General features: G+C 41.1%; 1 protein-coding gene across 23 annotated transcripts in view; it reads left to right on the top strand.

Annotated features, from left to right (window-relative positions):
* The window catches only part of CADPS (calcium dependent secretion activator), a 463,291-nt gene that overhangs the window by 374,484 nt on the left and 73,446 nt on the right, over positions 1-15,361 (top strand). For 13 of the 23 annotated variants that reach the window (XM_044934052.2, XM_044934055.2, XM_044934056.2 and 10 more), the window contains 3 exons: positions 2,735-2,881; positions 6,226-6,381; positions 10,357-10,504. In XM_044934052.2, coding sequence (XP_044789987.2) covers positions 2,735-2,881; positions 6,226-6,381; positions 10,357-10,504 — 451 coding nt within the window. The remainder of the gene's footprint in view (positions 1-2,734; positions 2,882-6,225; positions 6,382-10,356; positions 10,505-15,361) is intronic. The other 10 variants (XM_044934059.2, XM_044934060.2, XM_025272984.3 and 7 more) reach the window with 2 other exon arrangements.

A 15,361-nucleotide genomic window follows, 5' to 3' on the forward strand; every position in this document is an offset into this window, starting at 1 on the left:
TCATCCTTTTGTAAGAGAGAGCAACTAAGAGTATTTTAATTTAGTGCTCCAGGGATGAGTCCTTTGACATGAATGGGAGCTACCCTGAAAAAGGTCCCCAAAATGAAAAGCTCCCCAAACTCATTCAGCAGTCCCCAAAATGAATGAGTCTTAATTTTTAACATGTATCTGTTGTTATGATTGCAATTTACACTTCTTACACTATCCAGAGATACCCAATTATGATTTTTACAGAGAAGTATGCTGGACTTGTTTCTATGCAGTTGCTAAACAACCCTCTAAAGTAATAATTTGTCATATCCATCAGCCACTGCAAGAGCCTGTAGACCTGAGTGCTACAGGAAAATTCCCCCTTTCACATATATATGAGTCACATATAATGCTTGAAATTGACTCTTAGATGATTAATATCCAAATGAATTATCAATAACATTAGTAACACACTATGTTATTTTGCTAAAATCAGAAATGTCAAGCATGTTTCTTCAGCCTTTTAAAACTAGATCACAAGGATATGTCACAGAACGAAAATGTTTCTATGAGTCCAGTACAGCAGTCTGGCCAAATGTCATATTTTGCCAATACAATATGTTTTGATTAATCTAAGTATTTTAAAATTTTTCATGTTTAAAACAAAGCTCATTTCTAATTTGTGTGCCCACCCTCTGCTAATATGTTTAAATTGAGTTGCTGTTGCATATATTTGTATGTTATTCATTCCTAGCTACTTATAATTTGCTCAGAATTGACATTTTAACTTTCCAGGCTGCCATCTCGAAAAATCTTCTAATTCCTTGATCAATATTCAGTGTGTGTATCATTTAATGATCACATTTGCTTATATAGGCTTACACATGTCTCAGTGGAAATCGCCAACGGTTTTATTGCATAGCAGTGTTTAAGAATGAGAACCACCAGGGACTGAATTCAAAGGCAGATTCCCCAGTTAAACAGAGAAACATGGAAGTCAAAGTTCCATTTTCCTTCTTCTTAATAGCTTTAGCTAAGCTCTTGATCATTCCCACGAAAGCACCCCTTCGTCCCAAGCAGAGAAGTGTAATTGTCTTTCCCCAAATGACAAGTGTTAAGGACAAACCTTTGAGACACCTGTTTCCCTTAAGGAAGAGAATGCAGGGCTGGCAATTTTGCATTCTAGGTTCCTCCATCTACCATCCAGGGCTCTATTCCCATTATGAAAGGCCAGCTCATTTCTAGAGGGAGACAGATGTCCAGATTATCTCAGGGGTCCAAAATTTCAAACCTATCAGGAGACTTGCCCCCCTCAGCAAGCCCAGAGGCAGCTCCAGCCTTTGCAAGAGCTGTGTTAGTCAAATACAGCTTGCCCGGGGCAGAGCTGCTTTGGCAAAACTTGCTCTTCTTCTGCAAGATCCAAAAAGAAAACCTCAACTTCTTTGCCAAAATGCTGTCAACTCCACTTAAACAGGAAGGCTCCTCTCAGATGCAGAGTTAGGCTGGGCTCCACTGTGCCAGTGACTTTGGCTGGATGGAACACCCTTGAAATGCCACTACAGAATCGCACGATGCCAGCTGGTTGAGCAGTATATGACACAGTCCCTCCAAAGAGATGTGGTTGATTCGCTTTGGAGTTCTCGTTTTGTTTTACTTCCTTTCTTTACTCATAAAGCCATCCATCTCTCTTTCATTACCTCAGTTGATCAATCTTTGCTCAAAAAGAAAACCTGATACAAGGTCACAGTTTTTAACTGTTTGTTACTTTTTAACTTAAATTTTGACTTTTTACAGAAAATACAAAGCTTGATTAATATTCAAATGACACTCACACAAATCAAGAAACAGAATATCCCCAGCCCCCTACAAGGCCCCGTCATCCTTTCCTCCAGTCTCTATCTCACTTTCAGAAGTAATTACTTATAACAGAACACCACATTTTAAATCCTCTTGTGGTCAAAGAATTTTACTGTAAGAGCTGAATTTGGGATTCTTTTCCCTTTTTTGAGTGTAAGCATTTCTCCACATTAATTAGACTTAGTTTGGGAGGGGAGGTCTCCATTTTCTTTAAGTGTTCTATAAAATTATACAGAGCTAATCATTCCTGTTGACACAATTCCTTTATCTTTGCCATCAACCCTGATGCCCCATTGCACATACACTGTCTTCAGAAGTAGGGGTTGGAAAGAATTCAGGTTTTGTCCACTATCATCATGTATGGGTTCAAGTGGGTGAATTTCCTGCTCCATCTTGGATCTCCTCTCTGACTTAAGAAATGTACCTCCATCAAAAATAACTCGTAAACAAGAGTGAAAAAAAATCCAAGTGTTTTACCCTTTCTATCAGTCCCAGCTACTTCACTACAGCCCTCGCCACAGCAACGCCAAGAATTCCATCCGCTTAAAGTTTTTTGTCTGAGACAGGTCCAGACCCTCACAGCAGTGGATCTGGAAACTGAAAGCCCCTCACACAGGCATTGAAATAACACATGTAACATCATTGTATATAGGTGTCCATGAGTGTCCACGCTTTTCAGTCTCTCTGTGGTTAATTTTTTTTCCCATTAATTTTTATCATTTCTCTCTGAACAACTGAGCCACACCACAGCTCCCATCCGTAAGCTGCTTTCTGAAATGTGTTGCTTAAGTCTTCACTGTTGTCTTTCTGTGGACTTAGCCAGTTTATTTACAACTGTCGCGTGCTTCTGCCACATCTGCATCGTCACTGTGATGGTATTTTTTCTTTCTGTCTGTTTCTTCCACAGGAGTTTAACCAGTAATCTACCCAATGTGAACCTACCCAATGTGAACCTTCCCAAAGTACCAAATCTACCAGTTAACATCCCTCTAGGCATCCCACAAATGCCTACTTTTTCGGCACCGTCATGGATGGCTGCTATATATGATGCTGAGTGTGTATTCAGTTCACATTAGATCGCATTTAAATTTAAGTGATCTTGGCATGGATATGTATTGTTTATTTCTATACATTCTATATAACAGAGATGGAGATGGATAATTAGACATATTTTGCTGATCATACAGAGACAATATTGTTTATTTCTGGCATGCAGCGTGTTTGTAAGACATTGGCTATATATACCGCACTAACAATTTGTCTTACGCCCACTGAATGTTTGAGAACTGTGTTTCACTTCCTGAATTCCTTTGCAAAAGGCTTCTTCCCATGTTTTGCTTTTTTGTTGTTGTTTTTTTTCCTAATCCAGGTGACATGATTTAGAAATTAATCACCCAAAAATAGTCCAGGAAACCTCTTTGCTGGGCTGGCCAGTCATTTCTGGCTTGATCCAAATCAGAGAGAAAAGCATACCTATCTAGAAGCTAGTTTGGTTTGGTTTTGTTTTTAATAAAAAATTCCTAGATAATGTTTAAACCATAAAGCATATTTCTGGTGTCAGCAAATGGCAGAATATAGTAACAGTATGTTCTGGGCTAAACAAAAATTTCTGAATGGATCAAGCCTTAGTAATGTAACTGTTCTGTAAAGTACATCCCAAGGTCATAATACAGTTTGGAGCATTGAGATCTAGGTAGCGAGAAGATCTCCGAATCTGAGAACGCAGTGCCATTAAATTGGGGATGGGTATATCATCTGTGGCTTCGGTGCAGAGCCTTGCTCTGTATTCATCCAAATACCAGCCATTTATGGGCTTTTGCCGTGGAGGCCAGGTCACCCCTTTAAAGCCAGCAGTTTGAAGGGTGGAGGTTGAGAAGTCATTTCTTCTAGCCTAGGAAATGAATCTTCTCTCCCTCTTTCCTAAGCAAGAAGAAGATCCAGCACCCCAAAATCCTCCCTCAGGAAAATTAAATTAGAACCACATGCATGATTTAATAAGTGAAAGAAGGTTTAGTGATCCTACACCCTCCTTTGATCCTTGTCTTAGACCACAGCTAATTATAGGCCAGATAAGCTTTTTCTTGAAAGAATAAATTGGCACATTTTCAAAGGGAAGTGTTATTATCAAAGGAATAAAAAATGATCTGAAACTGACAATGATGTTTTGAAATCTCAGAATCGCATTCATCAAGATGGGCCTCCATGTTTTTATTTCTGCAGTAATCCAGGTAGAGAACAGAACTTTAGAATGACTGCTCTACTTGGCTCCTCCAAAGCCGTCTAACATTTTTTAAAAACTCGTATATTTGCTCACAAGTTCACAAAGAAATCAACTGGTCGATGTGTCTGATCTTCTTTTGAAGACAAATTAAAACCTCCAAAATTTGTATATGGGAGGGAAAAAAAAACTTCTTAATAAAAAAAAAAAAACATAAATCATATTCATGCTAAGATGACTATATGAAAAATTAGATTAGGTAGTATATGTAAAAAATTTAAAAATAAATATCTGAAAGCTTCCCTTACCTCCTTCTATGCATGCTCTGTGACATGTTTTTGAAAAGATATGAATCAAGACATTGTAATAAAGCAGATAATGGTCTCCGTTCAATTAATTAAGGCATGAGTGGGAACACATTTTGGTAACTGCTCAGCAATCAAAATAATCTTGGTGCTATTGCCTTAACATTAACAGTTTATCTTAAAAATAAAAAGAAAATATTCTTTTCCTCATGTCAAAACTTAATAATAATCTCTTCAAAGAAAAAAGAAAAAAAACCCTAGAAGAATTTTTTGAAACTCTGAAACCAGATGGGTGTCAAAATGTTGTTGTAATAAATACCAATTATTGCATTCATATGTACTTAATGATTTAAAACATACAACCATGCTGTTCCAAAACGGGGTTTAGACTAGACAAAGTTGGGGTTTCTTCTTCCCAAGCCTAGGATGGGATAGGGGGAAGGCTGAACTTTGACGATGCATTCCCCCACTTTTGAACACTGCCTACCACAGTATCTTGAAAGAAGGTGTAGATTCTCAGTCACCCACCAGGAAATGCCTGATTCTATATCTTTTCATGATTTCAGTTTCCTCCTTTGCCACCTTTCATTTTAAGGACGTGTTTCCATGTTACCTGCTCCTTCATGTCAGATACATCTACGTACTGACCTCAGACTGGTCTGTCCTTGAAAACGTGAACCTGTTGGTGCAGGCCTTGGGCTCCCTCCCGGCATGTTGGGAGTCTGCCCCCTCCACCCCCGCAGTAGCTGTGTATGCACTTATGCACTAGCTATATTTCTCTCTCTGAAGCATTAATTCAATGCAGCTGGCATCTGTCACAATAGAAACACCCACTCTCATCTGTTTCTATAGACGATGTCAGAACAAGTGGTAATGCATGGTATGTTGGACATTTTATAAATTGCCGTGTTAGCATTAGTGGTATGCGAGGAAGGGGGTGGAGGGTGGCCACCCCTTAGAACTCCCACTGGAATTGTTTTAAAAGAGGAAGCCAGCCAGAGAAGGTTGAGAGGGCGGGAGGTGGAGCAGTTCCCGAATGCAGGCTTTCCGTCGCTGGCCCAGGTAAATGTTTCTTAAACGTCATCGTACAGAAAGGAATCGAGACCAGTTTCTCCATCTGTACCAAGGACTGGGTAAGATGGTGCAACAGTACAGGAGCTCGGGTTTTGTGCCCTAAAGCTTTGCAAATATTCCTTGTCCACTCACCTCCCCCCACAACCCACCCTGTCCTGGGGCTCATGCAATGGGCCGGTCTATGAAAATTGGAATAATAACCAAACTGAGCAAGAATCTCGGATTCAAGGCATCCAGGTGTACTCGGCTTGGTTTGAGTCACCCTAATTTCTTTCCAGCTCTTCAAGGGAGAAAGTGGGTCCTCGCTCACCACTTTGTTAGCACTGTCCTTTTACAACTGAAAGTCTTGTGCAGTCTCCAAGAGGCCTCCGCTCTGGAGGGGAGCTGGGGAAATGCATGAAACCCTGAATTTGAATAACTGCATGTTGCCATGTAGTTATTATCCATTGAGACCTACTTCTCCCCCTGGTTCGTGGCCTTCATCTGAATCATCACATGTGTTAATGTGGTTATTAAAAGAAGGCTGATTTTTACCATACATTGTTCGAGTGATGGGGCAGCACGTCCTCAGACTTCTCACTGGTCTGGAATAATTGGCCGAAGCAAGCCTGCTAAGTCATGTATGGTAAAACTCTAATCTGCCAGTGGAGATTGCCCCCACCTCCACGCCAACACTCGTCGTTTTGTATGTGGAAGCCACTGTTTGCCTTAAGCCTTCTAGTCCCCCCTTGTTCTTGTGTCAGCTTTTGCAGAACCCTCGGCCAGTGGGTGACTCTTGTTTTCTCATTTTTATCCTGCCAGTAATGGATCAGGCACTTCAGAAGATCTGTTCTGGAAACTCGATGCCCTGCAGACCTTCATTCGGGATTTGCACTGGCCCGAAGAAGAGTTTGGAAAGCACCTGGAACAACGGCTGAAGCTGATGGCAAGTGACATGATCGAATCTTGTGTCAAAAGGTGAGCGCAGGTGGCTGGACAGGTTCTGCACACCTTCCCCGCTGTGCACTGACTCAGAAAGGGCTGGGTGGCTGCTGAGTCAGCCGTCATTCGGAGTGGCTGGGAGAAGGTGACTGCTTGTCATAGTCAGCTGGAGTGGTGACCACATTGCAGCTTCTGTTCACCTTCCCACATCTTGCCAAACCCCACAAAAGAGGGCACAAAATAAGGCTGCCCGTGTTTTCATTCAGCTCTGTGAGGAAAGGGTCCTTCTTGTCTCTGTATCCTTAATACCCATAAGTGTCTGGCACAAAATGTTTAGTTAATATGTATTTGTTAAATGTATGAGTGTATGTGTAGGTGGATAGCTGGCTGGAAAGAAAAAGGAGAACCTACTAATCCACTGTTCTAAGCACAGGGAGCAGGCATCTCTTGACTCTGCAGTGATGTGGACAAGACCTCCATAGCACCGTTCATTTTGTGAGTACATACCACATGCTGACCATGAGTTATCTTGCCCCAAATCTAACTAGATAGCAACAAAGGGGCATGAGACATTAATTGTGCATTTTGGTTTCCTACACATTGCCCATTTTGTCACCATGGCTTGTGGGATTGAGGTGGGGATGCTGCATTTATCCTTTCTAGGTAGACTTTCCCAAGAAATAAGAAGAAAATGAGGACAGGGAACAAAAACTGTTTGGGCTTGTCCTGTCTGCCAGGCACGGTGCTGAGTTCTTGGCACGCCAACAAGGATGGGAGATCTCATCCCTTCCCTCATGGAGTGTCTATATCTGAATATCAGAGATAGAGAGGAGATTTGTCTGGTTTGACATCATTATCATCACCCTGTCTATCTCCAGACACACATCCAAGTTCCTTTTCCAGTTCATAACTGTTTCTTTATCTTTCCTCGCTCACAGAAACCCCTAGTCTCCCAGACACCACAGACTCCTCTGGATCTCCAGATGTTGTGTAGTTGAGTTGATGGATCAGTTGTGTGTGATGGGGGTTGGGTTTGGCTGAGAGTGATCTGAATCTGGTATCTTGTATCTTGCAAGAAGAGAAGAGAAGGAATAGCATCAAAACTGGAAGCCGAAAAGGCAAAAGAACAGCACAGTCCCAGGTTGGGGAGCATCACAGCAGGAAATGGGAAAGGGGCTGTGTGCACCGAGGACTCTGGGCAGGGGTCTGTCTGATGGCACTTCTAAGAACTTAAAGTCCTAGGGACTCAGGTTTTGTGTTTTACTCTTTTCTTCCCAATCATAGAACCAAAGACAAGCCTATTTCTCAAACCAGTGGTCAAAATCTTTCCTTAGGGTTTTGAATTCCACCATTTCCTACATGGTCATTTTTAGGAAAAGCAAATCTTTCCCTAAAGCCATACCATCTCACCAAAAACTCCTTGCAGGGCAGTCTCCCTGTGCTGAAAAGTTCTCCCTTGATCTACAGCTGGATGCACAATTCTAGCTACACATTGGCTACAATGCACTAGAATGAAGCCTTACTAGCTTCTGGTCTGTGCACACAATTGTACACAAAGACTTGTTTGCCCTTTTCTGAGAAGCCAGACTAATGAGCATGGAGTAAGAAATAGGGAGATGCTGTAAGGAAAAGGGAAGACACAGGGATGTAAAAGGTAGATAGTGACTCTATTTCCTCCCTCACCATGTGGCTTGGCTAGCGGGATCTTAGTTCCCCAACCAGGGATTGAACCTGCCACGCCCTCTGCTGTGAAAGTTCAGAGTCCTAACCACTGGACTGCCATGGAATTCCCCTTATCACACGTCTTTATGGTTCATCCACCACCAAGACTGTGGGCTACTGAAAAGCAGGAAGTGTATCTTGTTCGTTCTGAGCTCCTAAACTTCCTCAGGTCCCCTCCTCATGTCTGACACATAGCAGCTGTTAGGTAACCTTTTGTGAACAGAAGTTGGTCAGCTTCACATGTACACCTGAACTGGACACATAAATTTCCCAATGTCCCTTTCAATTGAGGCCCCAACAAAAGCAGATCAGAGCAAGCATAGCAGCAAATACCATCCCCAGACCCCCAGATGCGGAAGTTAAAAAGTGAAGAAGTCCTTGGATGTTGTAAGACATAGAATATACATGAGTAGAGCCTAGAACTTTAGCTTTCCTCTTTGGGAAAGAATAAAAGGGTCTTGTTCTAGGGGGACAAGAACATTACTACATAGGTGTAAATGCACAGTGCCTGAAAGACAATCAGGCACTCATTTCAAAGTTTCTCAGCAGTCGTAATCATATGTATCAAATGTATATTTGACGGAGCCTCTGGTCTCCTTTATGTGAGATCCACACAAAATAAGGCACCCTAACCACCCTCTGAGAGGCAGTGTAGTAACTGACCTTGGCTTTTCCATCCCATGGAGCCCTCTCAGTCATATTAATTTTGCATTCAGCTTCCTTTTTTCACAGCCACACACTCCAAGGTCTATGAACAGCTCTCCTGTGAAAACAGAAGACGATTACTTCATTGTAAGGGAGTGATTTAGCATTTCCATTTCTCAAATTGGGGCCAGAACTGGCACACAAACCTCAGAAGATCAGCACAGGGACCTGTCCAAGTCAGTCCGCATCAGGCCACCTTTTCACAAAACCAGAAAGCAATGTATTTTCAACGCAGCTTAAAATGATCATCATGATTAGAAAGCTTCTTCAGTGCACTGAGTCTTTGGGAGCCAAGATACATTTATCTTTAACATGATCATATAATATATAGGAGTGTTTTAAGGGTTTTTTTTTTCTTTTAGTTTTTTTTTTTTTTTCTTAAGAACTGGGCTTCCAACCTTAGAAATTATACTTGGCTTCCCTGCATGCACCCAGGGTGTGTTAGCAAGCTGGCATCCTTTCCTGAGCTAACTAGCTGTGTGGTCCTCCCTATGCACTGTTAGAAAACTGCTACAAATACCTCTTAAAGTAGTGCTCTCCTGGTGGCTGCGTGATCTCCAGAACCTGACCGTGAACAATGCTCAAAAGATGCACCAGACGGAAGGAGCTTTATTAAAGCCACTTACTAACCAGGTGCTTTCTTTTAAAGACATGTCATGACATTGACCCACTTCTCTGAAACCTCTTAAAATCTTAACTGGTCCCCTTTACAATGCTGATATCAAGGATTACATCTCAGCCCTGTATTACCACCTGCTCATGTCAGACTAGGTTTTTCCTGTGAGCAGTTAGCACATTGATGGGATCATAATTTGACCTATGTCAAAATTAAGTCACTTTAAGTTTCCACCGTTGTATACTACTTGAAATGGTAAGTATATTATGATGCTTTTACTTGTCAAAATAATATAATCTTATTGCAAAGCAATACTTTAACATTGCAAAAACCCAGCAACAGCCAAAAAAAAAAAAAAAAAACATAGTAGAAGCACTCTCCAGACCACTCCTCCTAATTTCAGTCTCCTCCCCAAAGGTAACCATCCTATATTTTTAGTCTTTAAAGCAATATAATAAACTTGTTGAATTTTTTTTTATGTGTCTCTCTTTCACAACCAGAAAGGGGGAAAAAATAATATCATTTAAGATATTTGCCACCATGAGATTTGTTAACATTAGAAACTGCTTTAGGGGGTGAGGGTTGTTGTTTTTTAATGAAGTATTTCAATGTAGTCAGGTGCAGATGTGAGCGAACTTATATATGCTATAATGCTGTAATTGAGTTTTTGTTCATTCATTCATTCTTCTGCAATTAGGGTTCTCCATAGCATGTAAACTATAGACAGAAATACGCTGAGCTACAGGTGTTCCATGTGCTGTGGAGAAAGGAAGGGTTTACGTGGCTGTCTCTGTGAATAGGCTTCCTTAGCTGGGAAAGTCATTTTTAAAAGAACACATGTGAAGTCATTGTCGATTGAAACTGATTACAGCCTTCAATTTTCTTTTTCACTGACCTCTCAGAAAATGTCTCCTCCACCTGCTGCCATCTGAATGCTGAATTGGTCTTTTCCTACTTTGTTTTAATAGAACCAGGATTGCATTTGAAGTTAAGCTGCAAAAAACCAGTCGATCAACAGATTTCCGAGTCCCACAGTCAATATGCACCATGTTTAATGTTATGGTTGATGCCAAAGCTCAATCAACAAAACTTTGCAGCATGGAAATGGGCCAAGAGGTAAAAAAAAAAAAAAAAAAAGATACAGATTTCATCCCCCCCTCCATTGATCATGTAGAAGAAAACTTCACAAATTCCTTCCATCTACTCTAGCCTGCTAGTTTCAGAAATGCACTCTAACGTGGATTAAGCCACAGATGAATGTTTGCTGTCTGATCGTTAAGTAAATTTCTAAGGCATGTGCTGATGACTATGCCAGTCACTTGGAAGTGATTCTTGGCTGGGCTTGGGGTGGCCATAAAGTTCCTTTAAGTCAGATCAAGTTTGATGACCTTATTTGTTGGGCTGGCAACTCCAGCAGGTGTGTTTGACAGAATGCAAGTCATTTTCACATGGGAAGTGCATTTCATTACCTGAGCATCTGGGCAGCAGGAGAGAGCTCTTCTTAGCATCACACAGCCTCCAGGATATATAGCATTAGATCACCCTGCCACCCAGTCCCCAGCCAGCAGGCTTTGAACTTCCAAGAAATCACAGGCTTTTCATTTTCCTTAGACTGAGTGGATTGTGAATCTTCCCTGACCAAAAGTTTAGTCCTTTGCTAAGTTTCCAATCCCAAAGTGGTATTTAAAATGTAAAGGAGAAAGAAACAGCAACTTGGGCTTGATTAAAGACTATCATGATCATTTTTCTCCGATGGCCTTAAGCCAGCTAGATATTCATATACCAATTTAGAATTAATTCAGAAACATTTCTGGCAACTCTCATGTTGTTGCCAATTGGCATAAATTGCTCCTAAATCAGATCTTTCGATACCAGCCTTATATGCTCAGAATTTTTACTAAATTATATTTGCTCCTTATTCGTTATTTATTTTCTCTTTCAGCACCTTCCATTTTTAAATGTGGGTTGGTGGTATTCTCTTCCTGGCAAGACTGTCCCTAACCTTCTTTCCCCTCCAAGTCAGCTTCCTCAGCCATCCCTGTTAGCTGCTGCTCCTGATCGACTTTCTTGTAGGGTACCTTGCCCCGGGGTGCTGTGTTCTAAGCACTACCCTCAAATGCAAGGTGCCAGTGGTTCTCTTTGCTGGCTCTATTCACTGCATGAGAACTATCTGGAGCAGTAGTTCTCCAGTTTCAGTGCCTAGCAGACTCATCCAGAGAGCTTTTTAAAACCCAGATTGTTGGGTCTCACCCCACACGAGTTTCCGATAGGTCTCGGGTGTAGTCCAAGAATTTGTATTTTTGACAAATTTCCTAGTGATGCTGATGCTGCTGGCTGGTCTGGAGACCCTATTGTGAATACCACTGGTCTGGAGGCTCAGTATCCAAAAAGAGTTATGGAGAAGAGCTGAGGTGCAACAAGCCAGCCTCCTGAGGAAGGCTTAGGTTAGATGGGCATCCATACCCTGGTTCTTTTGCCCGGGCGGTGCTGCAAACTGGAGCTGATCAAGTCACTCAGCTTCTTCAAACCTCAGTCTCCTCATCTGTAAAAGGATAGTTTCATTAAGGCTGCTTTTAGCTGTCAATTCTTCAGACCTCACCAAGAAGGCCAGCATAAGGAATGAATAAAATTGTTCTGGATGAAGTGGAGAGGGCAGGAATTCAAGAAATAGGGGGCCCAGAGTCCAAGCTACCATATTCCACTCCCCCTCTGCACTTCTTCACTGCCCACCAGCCACCTACCCACCCACACTTCTCTGGGGGACTCTGAACAATCTTATAGGCTTCACAGAGTCTACTTTAAACACCTGTTCTTAGTGATATCTAAAGTTCATTAAAATACCTTTGAATTCAAACTCCAAAGTACCATCCCTTCTAAATGTTTCTCCCTTTGAGCTTTTTTATATTATGAGATAAAATTCACATACCATAAATTCAGCCTTTTAAGAGAGTACAGTTCAGTCATTTTTAGTATATTCACAAAATTGTGCAGCCATCGCCACAGTCAGGTGTAGGACATTTTCATCCCCCTGAAAAGAAACCCAGACCCATAGGAATTCCTATTCCCCAACTCTCCCTCTCCAACCCTAGATAACCACCCCTCTACTTACAGTCTCCAAGGATTTGCCTATTCTGAGCTTTTCATGTCACTGGCATCTCATGTGTAACCCTTGATAGTCTGATTTCTTTCGCATGGCAAAGTGTCTTCAAGATTCACCCATTGTTATTACATGTATTCATATTTCCTTTTATAGCTGAATAATATTCTATTACATGAATATACCACACTTCGTTGATCGCTTAGTCAGTTGATAGACATTTGAGTTGCTTCTATTTTTTAGCTACTACGAGTAATGCTTCTGCGAACATTCCTGTCCACATTTTCACGTGGACCTCTGTTTCACTTCTCTTGGCTATATGCCTAAGAGTGAAATTGCTGGGTCATACGGTAACTCTGTGTGTACCTTGTGAGGCACAATCAAACTGTTGTGCAAGGTAGCTGCACCATTTTATACTCCTGTCAGCAATGTACGAGAAATCCTGTTTCTCCATAACTTAGCCAATACTACTTCTTCTTAACCATCTTTTTGGTATCACCGTCCTAGTGTGGACGACACAGAGTCTCATTATAGTTTTGATTTGTGGTGATGTTGGCCATCTTTTCATGAGCATATCGACCACTTGTATGTCTTCTTTAAAGAAATGTCTATTCGCTCAAATCTCTTGCTCCTTTTCACAGTTGGGTTGTTATCTGTTGTTTGATTATGAGAGTTCTTTATATCCTTTGGATATGAGACCATTATCATATATATGATTTACAGCTATTTTCTTACCTTCTATGGGTTGGTTTTTATTTTTTCACTTTCTTGGTAACATTGTTTAAAACAGAAAAATGTTTTAATCCATTTTATCTGTTTCTCCTGATAGCTGCTTGGCATGTCCATTTTAGCTGAGTTTCACAAGGATGGCACCATTCAGGACAGGAAAGGGTGGTGTCACTAGGACTGGCCTTCCTTTACCCTTGGCAGCTTTTACAGCCCCTCTTCAGTTTGACTCAGCTATGGCCTTGATCATAGAACTACTGCCTACCTGGTCAGATGGTTGAACCATCTTTTTGAACAGAACTAGTCACTCTGATCTTTTCTTTTTGAACTGGAGTTGAGAAGGTAGTGGGAGTAGGGTGAAGGAGTGGAGGGAGGTGTTGTCAGGCAGCCTACTGAGAATCTGATGAAGTGGATGAAGCCGTTTCCTAGAAGAAAAAAAAAAACATACTTTGATAAATTTCACTGTACAATTTCAGGGCCTTGTCAGGCCAACCTGTAGACCCTGGTTGGAGATATAGGATGAGAAATAACCAGTTTGTTTTGTCACAGTTGACCATCTCTTATTTTTACCACTAATCTGTTCTGTGCTAGAGTAGTATGACATTGGCTTAATCTCGAAGCCTTGGTTTTCTTGAATAAATTTTCCAATGGTTTTAATAACTAAATCATACGAATTCTACACGTTAGCTACCAAACTACATGACATTGAGCAAGTCACTTACTCTCATAATCTTGCTGTCATTGGTCAGATGAGAGAGAGAGTATGCAACACACAACATTTGAGAGGTATGTAGCTTGTCAAAATCAGGGATAAAGCTTCCTAATTTCTGTACGTCAGATTAGAAAGTTGGTCTTGGATATTGCCAAATAGTAACATTTTCAAGGCTGAGCAGCAGTGACTGCTTCTTTCTGGACATTATTCTATTTTATGTAGTAGAACAAACTTCATGTATTTACCCCTAAATGAGTCAACATGCTTTATTTTCTTTTTTTTTTAATGAAAGCAATAACTGACACTTATAAATGTTTCACAATTTCCCAGAACTACTGCACAGACAACTGAACTAAATGATCTTTATTAAGAGCCCATCCAATACTGTATTCTGGTCTGTGATTCTTACCCTCGGCCTGTCACTTTCCCAGGCCACGCTAGAGTGACCTTCTGTGCCATTTCTCCCTGATATAACTGTATCATAGACACCTAAGTGACTAGCTTGTGAGGAATGAGGCCTCTTCTGACCTTAGAATGCCAAATGACTGAGAATGGTGAGAATGAAACCAGACGTCATTGTAAATATGTACTTCCTTCACGCATCTTGCTCTGTAGCTGTGACCTTGGCCAGAACTTTCTTGGGAAGTCTCATGCAAATGAGCTCTCAATTTTTCTCACTTTGTAGAATGATGATATTCATCTCCAAAGTAAAACAATTGTTAAAGTGAGATTGGCCAAGGATGGCTGCAGACATCACAATACTGGGTGGAAAGAAGTCCAATGTTTTTATGTAGCTTTCATTTTGTGGGGCTTCCCTGGTGGCTCAGACACTAAAGAATCTGCCTGCAGTGAAGGAGACCTGGGTTCGATCCCTGAGTCAGGAAGATCCCCTGGAGAAGGGAATGGCAACCCACTCCAATACTCTGGTATGGAAAATCCCATGGATGGAGTAACCTGGCAGGCTACAGTCAATGGGCTCGCAAAGAGTTAGACACAACTGAGAGACTTCACTTTCACTCTCTTTTCATTTTGTGAATATTTTGATAGTAAACTCATATTATATATCTAGTTACTTATACCTGTTTCTACCTAGATTCCAACTCCCTTAAGGTATTTTGGACTAGATACCAACCAGGTGATACAGTGTTTTCCAATTTTAAGATCACTTCCTGAATTTCATCACTGGGATAAAGTCTCATTTAAAAGCAGCTGTTGAAACATTTGTTAACCATACTTTTCCATCTTAAATATTTATTTTTTCATTAAAATTTGTGAAGCCCCAATAGAGAGGAAATTGTGTATTAAATAGTTTCTCACTTGGTCTAGTGTGTTTTCGTCTCATTTCCAAGGTCAGATGGTCTTAACAGAAAGACAACATACACACAATCTGTTCCATGACAAGGCAAAATGTGCAGCACAGGAAGTCAAGTGGAATAAT

Source organism: Bubalus bubalis, chromosome 21, assembly GCF_019923935.1.
Source record: "Bubalus bubalis isolate 160015118507 breed Murrah chromosome 21, NDDB_SH_1, whole genome shotgun sequence".
Classification (NCBI taxonomy): domain Eukaryota; kingdom Metazoa; phylum Chordata; class Mammalia; order Artiodactyla; family Bovidae; genus Bubalus; species Bubalus bubalis.